General features: G+C 38.3%; 1 protein-coding gene across 8 annotated transcripts in view; it reads left to right on the forward strand.

Annotated features, from left to right (window-relative positions):
- The window catches only part of NF1 (neurofibromin 1), a 297,405-nt gene that overhangs the window by 53,438 nt on the left and 219,363 nt on the right, over positions 1-24,604 (forward strand). For all 8 annotated transcript variants that reach the window (XM_088456127.1, XM_088456122.1, XM_088456124.1 and 5 more), the window contains exons 2-4: positions 4,949-5,092; positions 8,036-8,119; positions 22,527-22,717. In XM_088456127.1, the coding sequence (XP_088312253.1) occupies positions 4,949-5,092; positions 8,036-8,119; positions 22,527-22,717 (419 nt within the window). The remainder of the gene's footprint in view (positions 1-4,948; positions 5,093-8,035; positions 8,120-22,526; positions 22,718-24,604) is intronic.

The following is a 24,604-nucleotide window of genomic DNA, read 5'->3' on the forward strand; positions in this document are numbered from 1 at the left end:
GCAAATCTTTTCGCCTATTACATTGCATTGACTTTCCGCGTAAGCAAAAAGCGAGTGTAATTGAATACGGAGATAAGTTTCCGACAGGCGAAAAGACTCAATCGGCGATACTTTTTCGCAGATCTTGGCTTTTCGCGTCTAATTGAATACGGCTCCAAGCTGGAAAGTTAAGAACACAGGTGGCAGAAGTAGCAGAAGGTGTGAAAGAGAACGGGTCATGACAAAAAAAAGGTAGCAGCTAGCTGGCTTTTAAAAGGAAATGCCAATACTATTATTCAAAATAAGTGCAATTTCCTCTTTATTTTATAATAGCTAATTAGTAAAACTTACAGGCACATTGTTCTGCACATATATCCTGTATTCCCATATTTGCTGTAAAAGTAAATCCTGACATGATCAATGTGAGTATTTATTTCCTGCGAATGTACAAAGTAACACAACAACAAATAATTGGCCTTATACTACACTTTTGTGTTATTGACGTGAATTTCCTAAGTCATACAAAATATGCAAATCTGATCAGCAATGACTACATCTACCTGACCTTATAGAAGCTTAAATAATATAAAGATGATTTAAAATGGTGCTTTCAGCATTGGGTAATCTTATCTCCACTTGATTGGAAGCCTCACATTTACTAGCAAAGAGACTTCATTGGATATGCTTTAAAAGTTATCAATGGGGGGTATGCTCTGAAACCAGCACCTGAGTGCAGGGGTGGGACTTTTACCCAATAGGTGGAAATCCAAATGAATGAATATCCACTTTTTGAGGAGTTGTTCTTTAAACTAGTGGGTCATTCCATGAATTATAGGACACCATAGATGAAGATTAAATTGCATCACAGCAAATGCCAAGACATTTTCAACTTCATGTCTTTCTACTGATGAACTTAATATAACTGTCACAGTGACTTCAGCTGATGTACTGTAGTGAATGTTGTTGACTGGTTCTATGTTGAATATGATGGACAGAGTTACCCAGGTGATATCAAGGGCTTCAGAGATGTTGAATGCACTGGGGCCCATTTATCAACAAGTTTTATTATACACGAGTTTTAAAATTCGTTTAAGATAAATGGTACTCCAGCCAATCGGCTCCCAACTGTCATTTTTCAAGCAGATAACTGGAGCTGATTGGCTGGAGCACCATTATCATAAGCCATGTGTTTTAAAACTCGTTGCGTATGGTGAAATGCGTTGATAAATGAACCCCTTAGTGAGCACAATGGAGCTAGCTGGCAGCAACTGGAAATGGCCATTATCACCAGGTTAAATACTTTATACATCTTTGCCAGTCATCCTAATCTGGTTGGGTATGGGATGCTGGCATTTGGGATCCCGGCTGTCAGAATCCCGACACCGGCATCCCAACAAGGCTAGCATACCGACATTTGTTATTCGGTATGCTTACTTTGGTGCCTCACCCTAACCTCCCACTTTCGTGCATGAACCTAATCTCCCCTTCTCTACACCCTAAACCTAACCCTCCCCCTTAGTGCTTAACCCTAACCCTACCCCTAGTGCCTAACCTCTAAACCTAACTATAACTCTTCCACCCACCCCGCTACTTACCTTCGGTAACCCAGCGGGTAGGATGCCGGCGTCAGTATTGTGAGATTGCGGGCTGCCGGGGTATTAACCTAGATCCATCCTCTACGTGTCTCATACTATGTCAGTTTAATGTAAGTGCAACTACAAATGGTAAACTTCCTACATCCGTTTCCTTGTTGACCTTTTACATACTGTGAAGTCCTGCAAAAAGTCGCTTTATAAACATTATTATTTATTTAAACTTCGTTCAATATAATTTTAGTAACAAATTAGTATACTTGTTAAAAAAAAAAATATTGAATCATGTTTAATTATCTATTTACATAATTTGTTAATACATAATTGAGAATTTTGTTAAACTTTTATAAAAAAAAATAGTTAAGGATCTCTGTGGAATCAGGTGGGTTAATTACTGACCCAGCAAAATAGATGAACTGTGTATGATTGAGAACCCCTGCTCTAATTGCTCTATATATCTTGCTCTATCACCACTTTGTTCCACTCCCACACACCTCGCACCTCTCTGGACTCTTCCCTATCTACTTGTTACCTGGCTAACGTCATGTCCATCTCACCTCTTCACACTTTTTGCGGTTTCTTGTGCTTTTGGTGACTTTGATATCCCTAGTGGTGATCCCATGGATTCTGCTGCTTCTGAACTTTCCCTCAAAGTCATACCTCAACCTCACTCAATGGACAGTCTCCCATTTTCACTCTAGTGGTTTCACCCTTTTACCACCTCTTTTCCCACTGCTGTGACCTATATACAACCAATTTCTCATTCCCTCTTGGACTCCTCTCCCTCCCTCTTTCTCTCTCTTCAACCACCTCCTCTCACAAGATTACTCTCACCCATCACAACCTTGACGCACTCCACCCTGACTTCTCCGTGCTCCATTGACTTCCTTCTTACCCTATCTCCACACTTTTCTGTTATAACACGGCTGCCTGCCTCTATAACTTTACCCTAATCTCCTCTCTGGACTCTGTTGCCCCAGCGGTTACTGTTATTCTCTGATGGTCCACACCACACCTCTGACATTCTGGACTAACGCATCCAAAAATGTTCCAGAATACAGAACGTCATTGGAGAAAATCTTGTTCACTTTCTGATTTCCTTTATTTCAAATGTATTCTTTCCTCTTACAACTGTGCTCATTCCCTCTCCAAACTCTGATTTCAGATTTGTTATCTCCTCCCACTGCTATTGCTTCTTTGCCACATTCAACTCTTTTGTCTGCCCTCCCCTTGCTTTTCTTCAATCTTCTCTTATGGCCCTTGATTAGGCTACATTTCCTCCAAAATTGAAAACATCCATCAGGAGTTCTCCTGCCTTACTCCTTAACACCATACCATTGTGTCACTTTTCCATTCTTTTCCTCCTGGATCAGTCAGCCTCTTTTCTTAGGGGTATATTTACTAAAGTGCAGGTTTTTAGAAATAAATATGTTGCCCATAGCACCCAATCAGATTTTACTTAACATTTATCTAGCACCTTCTAGAAGATAATAGCATTAATCTGGTTGGTTGCTATGGGGAACTTCTCCACTTCTAAAAACCCGCACTTTAGTAAATATACACCTTGGGCTCCATGACTTTCTCTACTCATGGGTGTCCTACCTTTCTGACTGTACTTTCTCATTCTCTATAGTACCTCCAACTCTATTCCCCTTCCACTTTCTCTTTCAGTTGGCTGTTCCCCAAACCTCTGTCTTTGGCCCCGTTCTCTTCTCTATATTTGCTTCATTCTTTGGAGATCTCATCAGCACATTCGGTCTACAATACCACTTTAATGCGGTTGACAAACAAATCTACTTTCCCTGACCTCTCCTCCTCTGATCCCCCCCCCCCCCCCTCCGCATCTCCAACTCTCTCTGGATCTCCCAGCTTTCTTAAGCTTGACAATTTGATATCCCTTTTGCCATCCACTCCCTCCATGCAATCCTGTCAATTTACATGTAAATCATCCAGAAGTCTCACCCTCAAGGCTACTAATATTGCTTGTTGGTGCCATAGTTTTCTCCCTTCTGTAACCACCCATTCGCTGGTCTTCCTTTCTCCAGCTCCTTCCTTTCACACTCGTCACTCTTCCTCTGACTGTTTCCTTGCCACCGCTGCTGGTTACCTCATCTGGAACTAACTTTCCCTCAATATCAGACGATGTAGCAATCTGCATACTTCAAACGTTCTGTGAAAACTCACCTGTTCATTCAGGCCTGTCGCAGACTCTTAACTCTAACCATCTGTTCTCCCTCCTCATCTCCCCTTCGTTCAGGGTTATTCCCTAGACTGTAAGCTCTCACGAGTAGCGCCTCCACCCTCTTGGCGCTCACACTTTAATACTCTTGTCTCCAGTTGGCTCCCACTCAGTCAGCGACTATCAACCTTTCTGTCTGCCCTTCTCAGGAAATTGGGTCATGTAATGCTTCTGTTAATAACGGTCACTGTCTTAGCTGTCACTTTCTTCCAGTTGTCACTGTTAGATTTTTCCACTTGTACTGTCTGCCTTAAGCTTGTTATATTGATTTTGTGCATTATGTAATTTTAACTGTTTGGCACTATGGACACACAGTAGCGACATATAAATAAGATATGATGAACTTTGCAAATTGAGTCTTATACTATGTGTGAGCAAAGGTAACGTTATACAAGTTTCTATCCTTTGAATGCCACAGAATACTTGGGCTTGTGGGTGGGATTTGTGTACCATTGAGAATGCAATTCAGATTTGTTTTGGTGATGCCATATTAAAGGTGATGCCTTTTTTTTTTTATTTTCTCTTCAAAATTAGAAGTGATGTACAAATGTGGAGAACCTCTTGCAATGAGCAGTACGCTCATTACAAGAGGTTCTGCACATTTGTACCTCAGAATAAAGATTTTCCCCACCTTTTTCTTTTGCACAGGGCAGTACGCACAATAAAATGCAAATTTCTTCTGAAAAATCATTGTGATTTTGGAATTGAATAACAAATGTAAATCGCAGTGCTAGTTTGCCATGAGAGTCACTCGCAGGACCCTACTCACACCTAATTGAATTGACCCCTAATACTTAACCTAATACAGTACACTATATTATTGACAGTAATTTATCATGACTAGTTAAAAACTTCCCGGCCCTCTCCTGCACATTGGAGCCATGGCTAAGTCATTTGATTTTGTGCTATTTAAACTTATGTTGCAGTTACCAAAATTGTGCACTTTACTTGACACATCTTTCATCATTCTTGTAGGTTTGTGTTGGTCTCCAGTCATTGCATATGTTTATTCTTTGGCTGTGGAATGTTCTGTTTGGGCTGTCTTAAATATGCTGGGCAGCTTTTGCAATTAAAAAAATCCTCATGTATGTAAATATGTATTTGATGTCTGAAACTTTTTTCCTTTTCTCTTTTACAGCTTCCAATTAAAGCCGGGCAGCAGAATACACACACCAAAGTCAGCATGGAGCACAACAAAGAGTGTCTCATAAACATTTCAAAATACAAATTTTCTCTGGTTATAAGTGGACTTACACACATTTTAAAAAATGTAAACAACATGGTAAGTGTTTAGCCAATACCTACAGTAATGTGTCTAGTTCGATTAACCTCTTGATGAAATTTTTGAAGCATTACCTACCGGACAAAAATAGTGGGCAAAATCTCTTGAGATTTTTCCTAGTTAAGGCCCCCATACATCAGCAATCTAAAAACCACAATTTAACAATTTGAAGATTTATTGCCAAATCTTAGGATTTCCCAATCGAGCAATCTTCGCCCATACACTACAGATCTTTTTCAGTGATTTGCAGTTTGATTGCAGCAAACACAGATCTGCCACTCTGCAAAGTATGGGCTTCACAGATCGCAGATTGCAACCAAAAAGTAATTGGAATTGTTAAATCAGATTGTCCAACATGTTGGATTTCACAGATCGATTGGGGTTGTAGTTTGCAAGTGTATGGAGAAGATCAGCAGATCTGCAGACCGTTACTAATAAAATGATGGGCCTTTCAAGATAGGCAGATTTGTGTTTACTGCAATCGATATGCAAATCACTGAAAAATATCTAATGTATGGGCGCAGATTGCTAGATTGGGAAATATTCATAAACAAAGAAGAAAAAAGAATTGAGTACTATTGTATGGTGCACTCTTTATCGCCCAACTACTCCACACTTAATTCTGATAATTCAATAAGTATTTAAAATATTAAATCTTTATTGGTATAATGTTAAAAACTAATATATAAGGGACACCAATACGGCAAAATATAAAAACAATAGTATTATTCCTAAACAGGAATAAGGATAGTATAGTGAATGATATCAATGAATAAAGTGAATTGCCACTGTGACATGTTGTCTATATTATATACAATGAAATAAATCTCTTCTCTGGGTATAGTATATCTCTATTCCTCAGTGTGTAGTATCAATAGCTGTCTGAGCACCGTGTATATTAAATCAGAAACACTATGGGTCTGTGTTTCTCTGTTTGCTTCAATCCACAATGTTGTAACCACTAGTGCTATTAAACAGAGACTATCCAACTGTGTCTTAAATTGGTTACTATTGTAGCTGGGAAAATTAACAGATAAATGTTATAATGATATTGCAACAGTTGTTGCCTGTATCCAAATTCTCCTACTCAGAGGGAACTTATGAATATTATCTGCAAGTTGTAGATATATTAAATACATTAGCACATTATATTCTCCATTTAAGTAATAGTAGGAGAAAAAGGAACTGGACAAAAAGCAATCCTGTTTTATGAAGTATATACTTTGAATAGCAGATCTATTTTTATATATATTCAGGTCTTTGGGTTCACAGTCTCTATAGGATGCAATTGTCCACATATATGTAGAGTATAATCAAGAAAAGTAAAAAAAAAAATAAATATACTCATAATGGTCCTTAAATTATAAGTCTGACTGTAATATATCAATCAATATTAGTATATTATGTGCCTCTCTTCATCCACGTATTAATTGCGGATAAGGTATTCAATGTATCCGATATGGCACAATTGTCAATATTACAGTTCAGTATATTATAAATGGTCTAGTGTTCCCTCTAGCTCCGGCGGGAGGAAGGGCGCCGGAGCTAGAGAGGGCATATCCGCGCGTGTGCCCGAGAAGGGGGCGTGGTCATCGAAAAGGGGGCGTGTCTATAAGACGCGTCCCCTATTCGTTACTCTTGGGGGCGTGCCCGGCACTTACGGACACGCCGGGCAGCCCCCAAGCCCTGCAGACAGGGAGAATAGATGCCGGGCGCATGCGCCCGGCGTCTATTCTCCGGCGGTGACCGGGCCGCCGCACATTTCTTCACCCGCGGGACAATGCGACTCGCGGGTGAAGACGGTTCCCGCAGGCTGTTAGGGCAGGGCGCTTTTTGCCCTCCTTCTGGAGGGCAGAGCGATTTTTGCTTTCCAGAAAGAGGGCAGGGCGCCGCGCCCCGCTAAAACAGCCTAGCGGGAACGCTACGGTCCATCATTTGCAAATTGCACGATTGCTGCAATCCATCTCTGATGTATGGGGGCCTTTACAAGCAGGGCCCTCTTGTCTGCTTACAATATACACCCATCAAGGCCCCCATACATCAGAGATTGATTGCAGCAAACGTGCAATTTGCAATCGATTGTGTATAAAAATCTGCAATGTATGGGCTTCACAGATCGCAGATTGCAACCAAAAAGTGATTGGAATTGTTTAATCAGATTGTCCAACATGTTGGATTTCACAGATGGATTGGGGCTGTAGATTGCTAGTTTATGGACATGATCAGCAGATTTGCAGACCGTTACTAGTAAAATGATGGGCCTTTCAAGATTGCCAGATCTGTGTTTGCTGCAATCGATCTGCAAATCACTGAAAAATATCTGTAGTGTATGGGTGCAGATTGCTAGATTGGGAAATCCTAAAATCGGGCAATAAATCTTCAAATTGTTCAATTGTGGTTTTCAGATTGCTGATGTATGGGGGCCTTTAGACATAACATTAAACCACTGACAGGTGAAGTGACTAACGTTGATTATCTTTTTACAATGGCACCTGTCAAGGGGTGGGATATATTAGGCAGCAAGTGAATACTCTGTTATTGAAGTTGATGGTGCTTGAAGCAGGAAAAATGACAAGCGTAATAGTCAGAGCAACTTTGACAAATGCCAAATTGTGATGCCTAGACGACTGGGTCAAAGCATTTCCAAAACAGAGACTTATGGGTTGGTCCTAGTATGCAGAGGTTAGTATCTATCACAAGTGGTCCTTGGAAGGACAACCGGTGAACTGGTGACAGGGTCATGGGCAGCCAAGGCTCATTGCATATGTTTAGAAAATTTGTGAGTTTGTTTTAAACCCACTTGTGTCCCTGTGATGCCCAACGTGTTTAATACATTTACTAAGAATTGTGTCGGAGTATCTCCTAGTCTTCAGTTACTAAAAAGTATTATTTCATTAATGAACCCATTAATGTTTTTTGTTTTTTTTTGTTTTTTTAAAACAGAGAATATTTGGAGAAGCTGCTGAAAAAAATTTATATTTGTCTCAGCTGATTATATTGGACACACTGGAAAAATGTCTTGCTGGAGTGAGTATTAATGTATTTTGGTATGCACAGTTTTGTGGCCGCTGTGAGGTCTGAGGAACACAGGCCAGTATTAAGCCACCCTTCCTGTTTCCATTTTTTTATACTAGTGGCTGTAAAAAGGTTCAGGGCAGCTGAAGGCACATTCAGAATAGTTGACTCTTATGAGAGTGCATGGTCTGCACATTTATAAGACTTCAAATAACATTGGACAGACATCAGTGTCAAAAATAATAGTATATATTTTTACACTTTTCTATGTATTATAAGCATATGTGAATGGATTTGATTTTTTTCCCCCTAAGCTTTAATTAACCCTTGCATGCATTTGTCTTCAATGTCTATGGAAAGAATGTGTTGCAGCATAACTATATTAAAGCTCTTCATGTGCTTATATTCAGCAAATCACATTGACTGTTTCCTTCAGTGATTCTCAGTCCTTGGAACACACTAATGGAGCATACACACGGTCAGATTTGTCAGACTTGTCAGATTTGTCAGATGAACGACTGAACGATTTGAACGATTTTACCAAAGTTTTGAACGATTTGAACGATTTGAACGATTGAACGATTTTTGACTGCATTAAAATGAATGGAATCGTCCAAGTCTGACTGCAAACACATCAGATGTCAGAAATCGTTATCTGACCATCGGGAACGCGCATCGTTGATCGTCCATCGTTCAGGCATGTCAGATATGAACGATTTTCCTTCAGATATGAACGACTGAACGATTTTTAAATCGTTATCGTTCATATCTGAAGGAAAAATCTGATCGTGTGTATGCACCATTATTGTGCATGTTTTCCATCTCTTTGCTGATACACAGGTGTGTTCATTATTGACTGACACAGGTGGTTCTAATTATCTTGTGTGTTTCTGTGAGGAGAGCAATAAAACATGCACTCTAAAGCTGGGGATTAAACCATACGACTGTGCAGTCCAGCGATGTGGTGAGCGATGTAACTATACATTTTGGGCTGTGTACCCACTGCAAGATCCATCATACGATGGTGCGATGTACAATTACTTGCTGCATATAACTACATCACGTTCATTGCATCGTTCCATCTGCTGTGATGTGACAGCCGGAAATGACATCTCGGGCGTACACACTACGGTGTAAACGATCTATCGTTCTGATCCGCAACGTAGAGAAAAATTGTATGATACATCGTACAGTGTACCCAGCTTAAGGGTAGAATTAAAAATTGGAGGTTATTACAACACTGGTGAGTTTCAGTTGGCTGTATGTAATATAGTGAGACTAGAGGCAAAATTGCTAGAAATGTGCCAGAATCAATTTTTTAATGTCAAACATAAGTTGTCTGATATAACAGCCTGTGACTTGTAAAGTCTTAAGAAAATTGCCATAAAAAGTTGCAGAGTAATACCCCTTTTACACCGCAGCTAAAACCCGGGTTATTGCAGGGTTAACCCGGGCAGCTTCCTGGTATAAAAGGGGAGAGTGTTGGAATGCCGGGTCGAGTGACCCGGCAATCCAACCCAGGTAAAAATAGCAGGGTTTAACACGGGCATAGCCCGTGAAACCCTGCTGTGAGAACAGCGCACTCTGGGTCACGATGACCTGGAGTGCGCTGCTAGCTGGCCGATTGGTCCGGCTTCAGTGATGCTTGGAGATGACGTCCTCTCCCAGCGTCCACTTTCACGCTGGGAAAGCCGGGTCTAGGCAGACCCGACTCCGGTGTGAGCGGCGCCGATCCGGGAATATCCCGAGTTGGCGCCGGCTAAATTCCAGGTCTGATCCCGATAGGAACTCTGTTCCAACTCGGGTCAGACCCGGAGTTTTGGTGGAAAAGGGGTATAAATGACATGCCCCTGGCTGACCAGATTGTTCAAATTACATGCATTTTATGCTATCTGTTGGGCTGAACATGACAACGATCCACATTAAAAATCTATTACTTTGCCATTACTTGATACTCAAGGTGCCTACAAAAATAATAAATATTTTGATTGGCCATAATTTAATTTATTTTGGGGGCAATAATGTTGAAATAACACTTTAAGTGGTGAAGTCAATAATATTATTGATTGAAGTACATCCATGCTGGCACTGCCAGAAGTTTGTAATATAATTGGTGTATGTATTAATATTTCCCCAATAAAAATATTAGCCACACAATTTTAGATTACTGCTTCAATAGTAAAATCTTTAATTATGGCTAATATTTGTATTATTTTCAGGGGCCCCTAATTGAGTATTCATTTGTGACAAAGTAATACATATATTTAATGTGGCTCTGTTCGGCCAGATTGCGCAAACTACATGCATGTAGAGTTTTCTCTATGCAACGTAGTATGAAGCAGCATACGTTGTAAATGTTCCAAGCAAAACTGACGCGTTTCTTAAAACTGATTTTTTCAAAGGAAATGGGTGCATGCGTTTTATTGGAAGAAACATGTCAGGAGGTTTGCTTGGGACATTTACAACCCATCCTGCTTTATACTATGTTGCAGAATATCTGATACCTTTTCTCTACAAGAAGAACCAGTGGATATTGTCTTTCTGAAGCCGCTGCTGAGAGACACAAGCCAGTGCATTACCACTATAAATCCAGGGGGACACTGGTCTCTCGGTTTGTGAGTGCGGTGCGGAGTATGATCTCGCTGTTGGTACGGAAGTGACGGCCGGAGGCGACAGCCAGCGGAGTCTAAACAGCATGCCGCAAGCCAGCTCTCCTAGCACCCACATTGAATAACATCACCTGGAACATTTGCAGTGAGTGACCACTTTGGAGTATACAGCAGGCTACAAGCCAACTCCTTGGGTCCTGACAATTATATCCAGGATAGATTCTTCCTTTAGGAGCCGATATTACAACAGGGACTCTATTTCATCTTTTAGAGTCATAAAAACGACGATCAGTCTCCTGAAATGAGGCAGCAGTATTATAATTGCACATATCCAAATATATTTCAGTGATTATAACCTCATCAGGTGGCTTGGAAACGTCCTGCTGGTTTCGTCTTTTTTTTAAAATCTATTTATATTTCAAAGCTTTATGAATAGGTTTTGATCAGATATAATATTATCTGTTTATACTATTATGGAAAGAAAACATACTGTGAAAGGATGCTGTTTATTGCTATAAAGTGACATTTTTTAATTGATACAGTTGCATTTTCAATAAATTATTGTTTATAAATTGATTGTGGTTTCTCAAACCTCTATAGCGCTGTGTAGTTTCCTTTATTTTTATATTAGGCTGGCTGCCCATTCACAGTTGCTCTTATTGGTGTTTCATTAGAAGATTCTTCCCTCCCAGCGCTTGGTGTATATTCTTAGCCAAAAAATCCCAACCTATTTCATTCCCACCTTAGAAAAGAATTCAATTAGCCGCGATAAGCCACTTTTCGGGAAAAAAACAGCTTATAGTGCAAATTTATATCTTATCACGCTATCCTATTAGCCGTGGTTTTTGCTGGTGCAAATTTGACATGCATTTTACCTCCTGAGCATGTGAAAAGTTGGGGGAAATCCCTATTTCAAGATAAAAATGTTGGGACTCTGTTCAGAACTACTGGGACACCCTCCTTGTTATTTTTGCAGTGAAAAAGTGCAGGAAAATAGTTTAACTGATATGGGACATGTATATGGGGGTGTTATATGAGTGGGACAGGTGTTTTTAAGATTGCAGATGGGTATTAGAGGCATATTCTTACTTTTTTTTTTTTTTTTTTAAAGTGTCTCTAAATGGCACAAATATATACTTATATGCAGTTTTCTGCACCCCCAATTTAAAAAAGCACATTATCTTTGCCAAAAAACGCTTGCTTTCTATCGTTTGACTGTTTGAGAATTATGCATAAAACAGCCATTGGACCAAACTTTTGGAAATTAATTGCGAGAAAAACTGGTGTGTGCGTAGACGCAATAAGCAAAATCCGCACGCAAAAAAAAACACATTATCACGGCTAATTGAATTCCCTCCTTAGTGTGTCCCAATGCCTGGATTTGAAAACCCTTGGTTTAATTACTGAAAGCGTCACAAATGCACTTTAGGAAAAACGTCTGCCTTTATGTGACGATAGCACAATTTACATAAAGAAACAACATTCAGCAGTTTTTGAGATATGGCCTGTTAAAACACTAGAGCTAGTACACAATGTATTTTTCTGTTTTAAACTGCAACTGCTGACAAGTTCAAAAGTTGTCAACTTATTGTTTCATGCAATAATTTCCTTGTTTTATTGCTTATGCAAAATTCTAAATACACATTTAAATACACCGAGATAGTATAGCATTTGAAAATGGTACTAAACCCAACTTCTCTTGAAATGCAAGATTTCCAACAGCAACACTATTAGAGCGCAAATTAAAGTCATCCAGTGTCCCCAAATTTTAAACAAGAAAAATTATCTTTAACTTAAGTACAAAAATTGTATTTACTTTTCCATCCATTGGGGTCCAATATAACAATGGAGGCATACTAAAATGTTATCTAAGAATGGGAGATCTTTTAAAATAGCCCAAGTGTCCTTTGATTATTAAATCTATAAAAACATTGTGAACAGATGACCAGGTAGCTGCTGTGCCGGCCAAAAGGTTCCCACTTTCTTGTTGGAGTGCGCGTGTTGCATTATCTGGAATAAAAAGACCTGCATCAATAGAACACTGCCGATTTAAAGTCTGGTGATTGTTTGCTTGTTGGCCTGTCTCTATTGTCCTTTATATAGGACTAAAGTATTATCCTAATTACGAATGTCTGCAGTTTTATTTAAGTAAATACATTGAGCTCTAGCCATATCAAGAAGCTGTAAAGACTCTAGGATATCAAAGGTGTTTCTGTAGAAGAATACCTAGTGTTACAATGTCCTGATTTAAATTTCAACACAACATTAAATTGAAAAGATGGCCATCTGCAAGACAGATTTCTTCTAGCAGTTAAAATTACTGTTTTTTAACAAAATAAATCACTGTTCAGATTAAAAAGTACATTTGTGTAACAGTCAAGACTGTTCAATCCCGCTGAGCCACTGTACAAATATAAGGAGGTTGAACATGCAAAATTCCGTTAATAAAAAATTAGTTTATTTTGGGTATTAACGCTATTCTTCTCTGAAAGACTCCTGACCTTTTGTGGATTTAGTCGCAAACATGAGTCCTGACCTTCCTGTATATTTTTATTTATTACCAGTTCTTTATATAGCGCACCCATATTCTACAGCGCTTCACAGATAATTGGCCATTCACATCAGTCCCTGCCCCAATGGCGCTTTCAAGCTATATTCCCTACTACATGTTCACACACACACACACACACACACACACACACACACACACACACACACACACACACACACACACACACACACGCACGTTCATTTTTCTTGGGAGCTAATTAACCTAGCAGTATATTTTAGGAATGTGGGAGGAAACTGGAGTACCCATAGGAAACCCACACAACCACAGGGAGAATATACAAACTCTACACAGTTAGGGGCATAGTGGGAATGAACCCATGACCTCAGTGTGAGGCAGTAATCCTTTAGGAACATTAGTTATCTAGAAGATTAAAGAAAGTTTAAGTCGAAAAACCTGTATTTTCGTAATATGTATATGTTCCAAATGTAGTGATATATTTTTGATGATGCATGCTTTTTAGCTCCATTCATAGTCTAAATGACAATCAGCTATATACCCTTATACTTTAAAATCACATGCTGTTAAAGCCAGCTGAGGTTAGTTTTGATGCAGTAACTGTCCCTGTGAAACTAAATTCTTTACTAACAGAAGATACCAAGCCAGATCTCTTGCCATTTTTAGAATTTTCAAGTACCTTACTCATTTTGTCCAATATGGTGCCAGGAGAAACATCTACACACATACCCGATTTATCGTAATTTTTTTTTTCTTCCTTTACTGACAATGGTGCTTGGACAAATGGGTAAACCAGGTGGAATTTCCATGGAACTGTTATGGCGTCTGAGGCATGCTTTTGTGATTCTTGCCCTTGCACAATATTGACTTATTTTGGAGTTCAACCTGACAGCTTTATGTTAATGGCAGTTGAAGGCACCATGATGAAGTTTTTTCTGCTTAGAAAGTTCTCCCAGTTTTTTATTTGCTATTCACGATTTGCCTGACTTCAATCAATGTTTGAGGTATATTGGTTCCTCCTTGATACTGTCGTAGCATTGTCGAGTCATCTTGATTGGGTTTCCTATTAACTGGTTGAGCTTTGTGAAGAAAGTTTTAAAGAAGTTCTTTTGTTCCATGGCATGTATTGAAACTGTGATTCCTGTTGAGAACAAATTTTGTGGAGATGGTGTTGACTAATGATTTCAGATTTAAAATGGATGACATCTGCAGAGATTGTCCTCCTTCATCCACCAGAGAAAAGAGACGTTTGAGTGACAGGAGATAACCTGAAGAATTGATTGGGCAGGCCTTAAGTGGAACTAAGCAAACAGAACTGCCTGAAATGTAGATGCCATCTTTCCTACTACTCTAAGGGTTATTCAATCCTTAGTCATTTTTGGAGGCGGTAGAGACCTAATGAGGACTTTCAATGACTGACTATTGTCTCTCCCCCCCCCCTCCCCCACATTGTTACAGTTGCATCGAAAAGTTATCTAAAGTCACATCAGAGCAAGTGACAATCGGAACTTTCCAGAGTTCCAAAGATTAAGAGCTCCTCCTTTTAAGGCTAATGAGTTTCCTATCTGTGAAAAAGTCTTAACCACAGGAATATAAACCAATTTGCTCTGAAAATAAACAGATAAAGCTGTCAGTCTGCTGAAGAAGCTCAGTTGTTCATCTCGTTTTATGTACAGAAGGTAGTGTTGGCCAACATCTAAACTAACTAGAGGTGGATTAGAACAACTATTCAGCCAGTCTATTTGTAGCTGAATGGCTGATTCCAGTACAGATTTTCTCATTCCAGCAGATCATTTGATACCTCTCGGAGCTCAGATTTCAGGTCCTTTGCTTCCAGTTATTCCTACCTTTTTAAATGCAAGATTTTGAGTTGACCTAAATCTGAACATACTGAACATTTCCCTAGGAAAAGCTTTTGAACACCACTAGGGTAGTGTCCCTTCTTATGGATGACGTAGAAAATAGGATCTTTGAGAAATGGATTTAACGGCAAGTAACAGAGTCCATGGGTGCCCCCTTCATTCCCTCCCATTATGCTCATTGGGGGGGATTCAATTGTTTAGTGCTGAACGCAGATCCTGTGTAAAGTGATGGAAGCAGTTAAATTGTTTGTGCGAATGAACACGAGTGCTGCGGATGCAGTGCACCCAGTACTTTGCACGGGTATAGCTGCTTTATGTGACTAAACCCAGGTATTTGGATGCATGATGTTTATAGGCGCCACTAACTTGTTCTCACTGGGACAACAAATTGAATATCACCCCATCACTTTAGATGGGATATTGGGGGCGAGGAAACCATTGAATTCCCCCCATAAAATAATTTGTTGAGTGCCTGTTATTCTTGTGATTAGACCATATCTTGTTTGGTTGTAACTCAAAAACTGAGGAGTTTAAGGGGAGGAGCTTTTATACTGTAACCTATTAAATGCTGGTTCTTTTGCCATGAGCTCATCCCCATTGTGGCAGTGTCACAAAGTTGGACTCTCAAAAATTGATTTATTACTTAGTATCAAAATTCTCTCTCTTTTTTTATATCTGACAACGTTCCACATATATCAAAAGAAAGCAAGAGGACAAAAATACATCTGCACACTTAACATATAATTAATAGGATACCCCATATTTAGTAAATTACTATCAATATTTCAATTGGGGGTGCTGCCATTTTGACAAAAATAAATGTTTGCTAAGTTACTAAGAGGAGAAAAAAGTATTTGTCTGAACATATGGCCCACAAAAACTATTATATGGATATTAAAAATTTAATAATTCTTTATTGGGTATACATTAAAAAAAGGGGGTAATACCAATATCAGCGAAATAAAGGTTAAAATCAAGAAAAAAGTGACAAGAAAGTGAATATATGTGCAGAAATAGTTTTTTTGGTATTTTCAATTTTTAATAAAATTGCATTGGAATCCCACTGCGCATCTTCATTTATTCAATTATGATAGTTGTGGACTTTTGTAATGGTGTAATCCAGTATTCATAATATTATTGGTTGATACTTGAAAAAAACGAGCTCAAAGAAGTTATATTATTGATCCATTATTACGGAAGATATATAACTTAATGTCAATATATGATCTTATTTGAATGATGGGGGAACCCTTCTATTCAGTTATCTCGTTGTATAAAGATACTATGAACATATTCCTGAAATGGTCAATTAGTGGTATTTCTTCATTAGAACTACTAATTACGAGTATTAAAGGTGTCAAAATATTCACCGTCTAACATTAAACACCAGCTGTGTGTCTTACTCAGACACCTAAGATTGATAATACAATCAGAGTCTGGTAGTCACGTTGTAAATATGGACAAATATGATTTATTAGTTGGAGTGATTCACACAGTTGGTGAAGGGGCAGTATTAGGAGTTATAGATAAGTTTTTAAACATAAGCCTAATTCGTCACACTTAGGTAGTTTATTATAATGACAGAATTCGGATTGCAGATAAAGAGTCCCCCAAAATCATATACAAAGGTTGACAATTCACTGCAATATTAATGATCTTCCTGCATCATATAGTGCTGAATTGCTATTAAAGAATAACAGGAGTGAGCTCTTTCCTACTGCAGCGTCATATATCACAGCTGGATCTATCCAATGTTAGTATTACAGATATACAAATTGCAACTATGTTGCCATTAACAGATTAGCTCACACGTGAGCGTTATCAAGCTACAGCGCTGTATTTCTCAGTAGGACTCGCCATGGTATACTGTATCAAACAATCAACTTCATTAACCACATATTCACAACATTATAGTATAAAAAGATTGGAAGAGTGCACAGCGGGCGTGCCGACGCGCGTTTCGCTGTGCGCTTTTTCAAGGCAAGCCGATTGTGTGTATTGCCACAAAGTATTTTGATGTGTGAGAGCCAATGGAATCGCTACATTCGAACATGTGACGATTGGGACCAATCACGCTATGGTTTACACTTATGCAGAAAGCTCCGTGATTCCTCCACTGGGATGTCAGGTCTTGAAATCCTAAACAGAGGTGTGTCATTTATAACCAATCAGATTGACCTAAATATTAAAAATATCCCTGTATAGATTTAATATTATTACATAGAAAATAGCAATAAATTTAAGTAGCCTTACACATTGTACATATAGTATAAGGTAAGTATCGATCATCTTAACATAATTTATTACTAATGTTTCTCAATAAGTATTAGTTATTATCGTAAACTATGTTATGAATTAATTTATAAACTATTAAATATTAGGAAAAAAGAGATCATAGTTATATCGGACAGACTCGATTAGGATACATACATGGATACATATTACAAATATAATACCATTTGGTATCTATATTCCCTGCTGGGAAATTAAGAAACCTTGTTACCTATAAAAGAAGATCTATATCTTAGAGCAGTGACATTATAATTGTCATGCTATACCATATAGTGTGTTAGTGAGTGTGAAGAGTGAACAAAATTAAAAAACTATATTAATAATTAGGAAGACATCCATTGTCAATGGATGATAAATATACGATTGGTGTGTACTAAGAAAGATTGAATATTAATATTTAATGATAAATAAAGAGAGTGTAGGTGCATAAAATTATATAATAAAAAAAAAAAATGTGGGATGCACAAAAAAATAAACTGATTAACGTGAATAGTGACCAACGGAAAAAAGCAAAGCACATACAAAACTATTAAGTAGTGAAATATCTATGGTGATATAAGAAGTTATAAAAAATAATTCTGTACATATATGTATACATTTTAAGATCCTTGTGTAATTATTATATATTCCACATTAGATATAGAAATATGATATTATACATAAAAATTGACAATGTATTGAGATATCAGATGCTTCATTATCCAAATTTCGGGTAATATAGTATAGGTCGAATGTTACTATCATATAGAATTGGTTGCAAAAATAAAGTAATCAGAATTTTATCAAAAAAGGTCAAGATATTGTCCATATTTAAATTTTTTAATCATTTAATCAAACAGGTTTTTGTTATACTTATTGGAGATGAAGTTATAGATTTTGCAGAGAGATATATTTTATTAATTACTCAGTAGTTATTAGTATTCTTATACTATCTAATTTTCTCATCATACAATTTCAAAGGGAGACTAGTAAGCCCTACTCATCTATAAGGTAACTTGAGTCAGGGAAAAATGGATGTTAAGTATGATTGTTAACTATAATGACCCTTACGTTATTACTAATAATGATTAACAATGGTGTAAGTTATTGTTCCCATTTTGAATATCCAGGAAATTGATGGTGACTACCATATTAAAATGTTGGTAGTTGCTTAAAGAAAAGGAATATAGCTATTGTTCTCATTGAGACCTTTAGGGTATATGCTATCCATTAGGAATATCATCTTGGTCTCCTCCTTGAGGAGTTCTTCATCCAAATTGCCCCCCCTAATTCCCATCTGGATGTGTTTCATTCCGAATGCTCTAAGAGAATAAAAATTGCTCTGATGAAACTGGAGAAAATGTCTAGCAACTGAAGTCAAAGGTTTAAATTTTGCTGCATCTTGGCTAGCATTTCGGATTGTTCCAACATGCTCCAATATTCTTACTTTAAGTGGCCTTGATGTCTTACCCACATATTTCTTACCACATGGGCATATTAACATATATATTGTCCCAACTGTGGTACAGGTGATGAAACTTTGAATAATCCATTTTTTCTGATATTTATCAAACAACCATTTTGTGGGTGTCATAAATTTACAGGCCTTGCAGTGTCCACAACTAAAAGAACCTTTTTTATTGTACAATGATGTAGACTTGGTATTTAGATGACTGTGTACTAATCTGTCTTTCAAATTGCGAGATCTTCTCCAGCTAGTTGGAATTCTCTGGGGTAATATTAGGGCCAGATCACTATCCGTCCTTAGGACTGACCAGTGTCTTTGGAGGATGTTGTTAATTTCTCTCCAATATACATTGTAAGTTCCAATGAATCTGATCTTGTCCTCTTCCTGTGTTTTTATTTTGGGTTGTAATAGTGTATGTCTTGGATATTTGACAATATCCTTTGTAGTTCGTTTGACTAGTCTTTTACTGTATCCCCTGTTATATAGTCTCTCCCTCAATTCCTGTTGTCTAACTTCAAATAATTCTGAAGTAGAACAATTCCTTTTGGTTCTTATTAGTTCACCCTTCGGGATAGCTCGGATAGTGGCCGGTAGATGGGAACTGGATGAATGAAGTACACTATTTGTAGCTGTGCTTTTCCGAAACATATTGGTATTGATAAGGCCCCCTCCATCAATCCTTATTGTCAGGTCTAGGAAGTTGATATCACTTTGACTCATATCATAAGTCAATTTGAGATTCAAATCATTGTTGTTCAAGATTGTAATAAACTCTTCCCATGTCTTATCGCCTTCCCATATTATGAGGATGTCGTCTATGTATCGAAGGTACAGTAGAATATTGTTAGTGTACTTGTCATGATACTCTTGGAAGACCACTTCCTTCTCCCACCACCCCAGGTAGAGGTTAGCATAAGTAGGGGCACAGGCTGTCCCCATTGCTGTCCCTCTAACCTGTAGGTAGTGGCGTTCGTTGCAGACAAAATAGTTTTTTGTTAGAACAAAATTTAACAAGGTGGTCAAGAATTCATGGAAATCATTCAATGTTCCCATATTGAGAAAATATCTAATGGCCTGAATACCCTTATGATGATTAATACTGGTATGCAGGCTTTCTATATCGCAAGAGATTAACCATACTCCCTGACTCACATGGAGGTTGTATAATTTGTTTAATACATCCATCGTATCTCTTACGTATGATGGTAAAGATAATACGTGTTTACGCAGATGTTGGTCAACGAAAATACTTGCTTTTTCCGTTAGATTACCAGTGCCGGATACGATGGGCCTCCCTGGTGGAGCTTTCTCATTTTTATTAATCTTGGGCAGGAGGTATAATGTAGAAGTTTTGGGTTTATTAGTTTTGGGTTTATTAGGCTTATGTTTAAAAACTCTATCTATAACTCCTAATACTGCCCCTTCACCAACTGTGTGAATCACTCCAACTAATAAATCATATTTGTCCATATTTACAACGTGACTACCAGACTCTGATTGTATTATCAATCTTAGGTGTCTGAGTAAGACACACAGCTGGTGTTTAATGTTAGACGGTGAATATTTTGACACCTTTAATACTCGTAATTAGTAGTTCTAATGAAGAAATACCACTAATTGACCATTTCAGGAATATGTTCATAGTATCTTTATACAACGAGATAACTGAATAGAAGGGTTCCCCCATCATTCAAATAAGATCATATATTGACATTAAGTTATATATCTTCCGTAATAATGGATCAATAATATAACTTCTTTGAGCTCGTTTTTTTCAAGTATCAACCAATAATATTATGAATACTGGATTACACCATTACAAAAGTCCACAACTATCATAATTGAATAAATGAAGATGCACAGTGGGATTCCAATGCAATTTTATTAAAAATTGAAAATACCAAAAAAACTTTATTTCTGCACATATATTCACCATATATTCACTTTCTTGTCACTTTTTTCTTGATTTTAACCTTTATTTCGCTGATATTGGTATTACCCCCTTTTTTAATGTATACCCAATAAAGAATTATTAATTTTTAATATCCTTATAATAGTTTTTGTGCGCCATATGTTCAGACAAATAACGTTCCACATATGGAAAAGCTTGCCACGATGGAGCTTCAAACTGGAAAGTAATTGTTTTTTAAATAAGCACTAAGAGAGGGGACTTGCTAATTATCAGCGCCTTACATTCAAGCCTAAATACCAGTACTAAAGATTGTTCAGTATATCCTCTGTAGTCCCAGCAGGGGAAGAGAAAGCTGATTGTACAGTAGCTGCTAATTTGGAGGGCGGTCTCAGGTGAAATAAACTTTTTCAGAGTTGCCTCTGGACGGCTGTCACAACCTGCGGTGGTAGTGACTGGTGTGCTCTTCTGTCAGAAAGAGGAAGCAACGGTAGGATGTGCCTGTTGCACCTGAGCACACTTCACAGGATACAAGGCTTGACAGGCACATGGCTGTGAAATAAAGTAACAGTTATACAAATGGCTGTCTCTGTAGCCTGTAAATACATAAACCTATGCAGAAGTGATAAGAATACTTAAACTGCAATCTGCAGCATAAACGAAAAGGACATGGCTCCTGTTGGCATTTAATTAAAAAAAAAAAAAAAAAATTTCAACAAACTGCTGGCCTCAAGGAAATGGGCTATAGAGTGAGAGGAGCACCAGCTTTTTTTTTCTTAATGTGTCCAAGCTCCTATCAGCACTTCTGTACCTCATAGTTTCAGGGTATCCCAATAGATATACGGGGGAAATGGATATAATGAATGTGTTCCCTCAGCTAAGTTTTATATTTGGCCATGTCCAGCATCATTGTAAGTGCTTTTAAATTTCCCTTTTTTTTTTTTTCTCTTTATATTTGAAAGTGGAATGGAGAAAGGGATACTGCAATATGTTTTATTACTATCAGACCTGTAACAGCTGATCTTTTCATTGCCAGCAAGCAAAAATTGTTTTTTGCAGGTGTTTCCTAGTTTAATAACCCTGGACGAACTTCCCTTGGGACACAAAAGCCACTTCCGCTCCCCTCTTCACTGTTTCTGCTCATAATATGTAATTCTTCCAAATGTTTGACTCTGATGCTGTTCAATACATTGTTTTATACTGTAACATGATATACTTTATACTGAGTGGGAGGGGCTGGGCTGCACATCCTAATATTAAACATTATAATAGGTGCTACCATGTTGAAACCAGTAGTTCTACAGCAAAAAAGAGAGGGGGGGGAGGGGCAGGTGCACACTATAAGCACTAAGAATACAAATGATCAAAATATCTATAATAGACTGCAATAATTAACATGCTTTTAAATGTAAGGTTTCTTAGTACATGTTTGGCCAAAGATGTTTGCCCACCTACCACGTCACGGTGAACCTTATACAGGTGGGTCCCTAACATCTCTAATACTAACACACTAATTAATTTATCTAGGTCTTGCCTATCATAGAGCCCATTAGATGTGTGTACTGCAATGCAAGGACCCATACCAGTTAAAATCACCTGGGGGAGGCAGGAGGAGTGCTGACCCTGTTTTTTTTTTTTTTTTTTTCAAAGAACTTCACACAACGTTCAACCAAATGGAATGTTATAAGACAAAACACGTAACTTGTATTTTCTTGATCATCTGAATTTTTTTATCTCCATGTTTATTTTCTATTTTATTTTTTTTTATTTCAGCAACCGAAAGACTGTATGCGCTTGGATGAGACGATGCTGGTAAAACAACTGCTACCTGAGATATGCCATTTTATTCACACACACCGAGAAGGCAACCAACATGCAGCTGAGCTCCGGATTTCTGCATCTGGTGTACTGTTTTCATTAAGCTGCAATAACTTTAATGCAGTGTTCAGTCGTATTTCTACAAGGTGCGAGCCAGTACAATGAAAAATAAATTATCTGGTAACTTTCCATGTATATGGTCTATAATGTGACTTGCACACTAGTGGCATGATATGCTGAAAATTGAGTATATATGCTCTGAGCACATTTTTTTTATACGTACACACAGAAAAAAGTGTATATTTGCCCATATGCACAGTTGTAGGCATCATGCAGTGTGCCCATCCTTTATCTGTGTGATTCAATTGGTTATCGCTCCGGTCTACAATGACCAGGAGCTTTTCAATTGTTTTGGGCAACCAGCCCTGAGGCTTCACTTATTCTGGTAAAGTAGGGCTTTAAGGCTGGTCGTGAGGAAAAACCACTTAACTCTGCTAATTCCGGACATTAGGGCGTGTGAATGCGGTTGTTGTGGCCAGCCTGTGCATACAATTAAATAACTCCCGGTCACTTTAGATGGGCATTACGGGAGTGATAGGCAATTGAATTGCCCTCTTTAAATCTGGAGAAACATCATCACTGCATTACTCAGTAAGTACCTTATATTAAAGGGTAAGCTGGATGGCGGTTATGTTATTTTCCACATCAGCATCTGGAGCACTGATGCATTCTCTCTGCATGTAAGATTTTAAAGGATAAAGGATACCTTCCTATCTGTTGAAGTGTAGTGCAAATTTACATAAAAATCACTTTAATGTCTAGTGGAGCCAGGGTGCCTCTTGCACCAGCGGTGCATGTGTGGATGAATGGGATGAGAAGACCTCATTTCCCCCCTACCTCAGTGTAAAATAAAAGGAAAATAATGGGCCCAGTTGATCCTGGTGTTAATTAGTGAATCAATTGTTACTTTTTGAAGGTACTGGATAACCCCCTACCAATATGTTTTTAAAGACTACTCTGCACATGTAAAATAGGTCAATTTATACATTAAATTAAGTGCTGCTGTGTCTATTGCAGCTCTTATTTATTTTCTGTGTAAATGAACATCACTACTCCTATAGATCCTGCTCTTTTGGAAGGGAGGCTTATTCCTGAAATATACACATAAGAGATAAAAATATAACCCATCCTCTGTCAGTACCATCATTATTCATCCAAAGAATGCGATCAGGAGGATCCTGTGAGAGTATCTAGCAAAGAAATGCTCCAGCAGAACACCCCATCAAGACGCGAGTGATTGTGCTGATGAAGGAGCCTGGTGCACTTATTATGTCTAAGAATAAGGAAATTGAGGCCCCGGTGCTGGTTTCATGTAAAAGTTGTTTGCCAGCCTTGTCCCCACAGGACTTTATAAAGGATGGTTTGTGTGCTGTTTGTTATAAAGAACCACCTCTCCACCCAGTTTACCAGCCCCTGTCCTCCTCGTCTCAGGTTATGACGCAGCTAATGGACTGTTTGGCTACTCCCACGATGCCTCCCTTAATAAGAAAACCACAGCAGTTCTAACCTGCTATGTTTGTTCCCCCTGTACATCTTTCCTGGATGGATGTTTATGCCCACTCAAGTCAGAGTATGGCTCAGTCAGCTGCTGCATTTCAACAAATGTTACAGTCGAACAGACCGGTAGTCACTAAAGTGCCTATGCGGACGATGTAATTTTATTAGTCTGCTCAGAATCGGAAGAATCAGATGATACGCAGGTTTCTTCTCCAGGGTCTATCTCAGGAGCGGAGGACCATTCTTCTACAGTGGTTGTCCCTACTTTGGTGAGGGCGGTCAAATCAATCCTAAATATACAGGATGATGAGCCAGCTCCTAGAACTAAGGCTCCAGTGTTTAAACACCAGAAGGTGGTAAAAGCTGAGCTTCCTAAGTCTGAGAAGCTCACTGAACTTATGGAAGAAGCATGGAGTAACCCGGATAAACTGTTCCATGCTACAAAAAGAATAGCATCTTTGTATCCTTTCCTCCCT

Source organism: Taudactylus pleione, unplaced genomic scaffold (assembly GCF_031769625.1).
Source record: "Taudactylus pleione unplaced genomic scaffold, aTauple2 ptg000687l, whole genome shotgun sequence".
In the NCBI taxonomy this organism is placed as follows: Eukaryota; Metazoa; Chordata; class Amphibia; order Anura; family Myobatrachidae; genus Taudactylus; species Taudactylus pleione.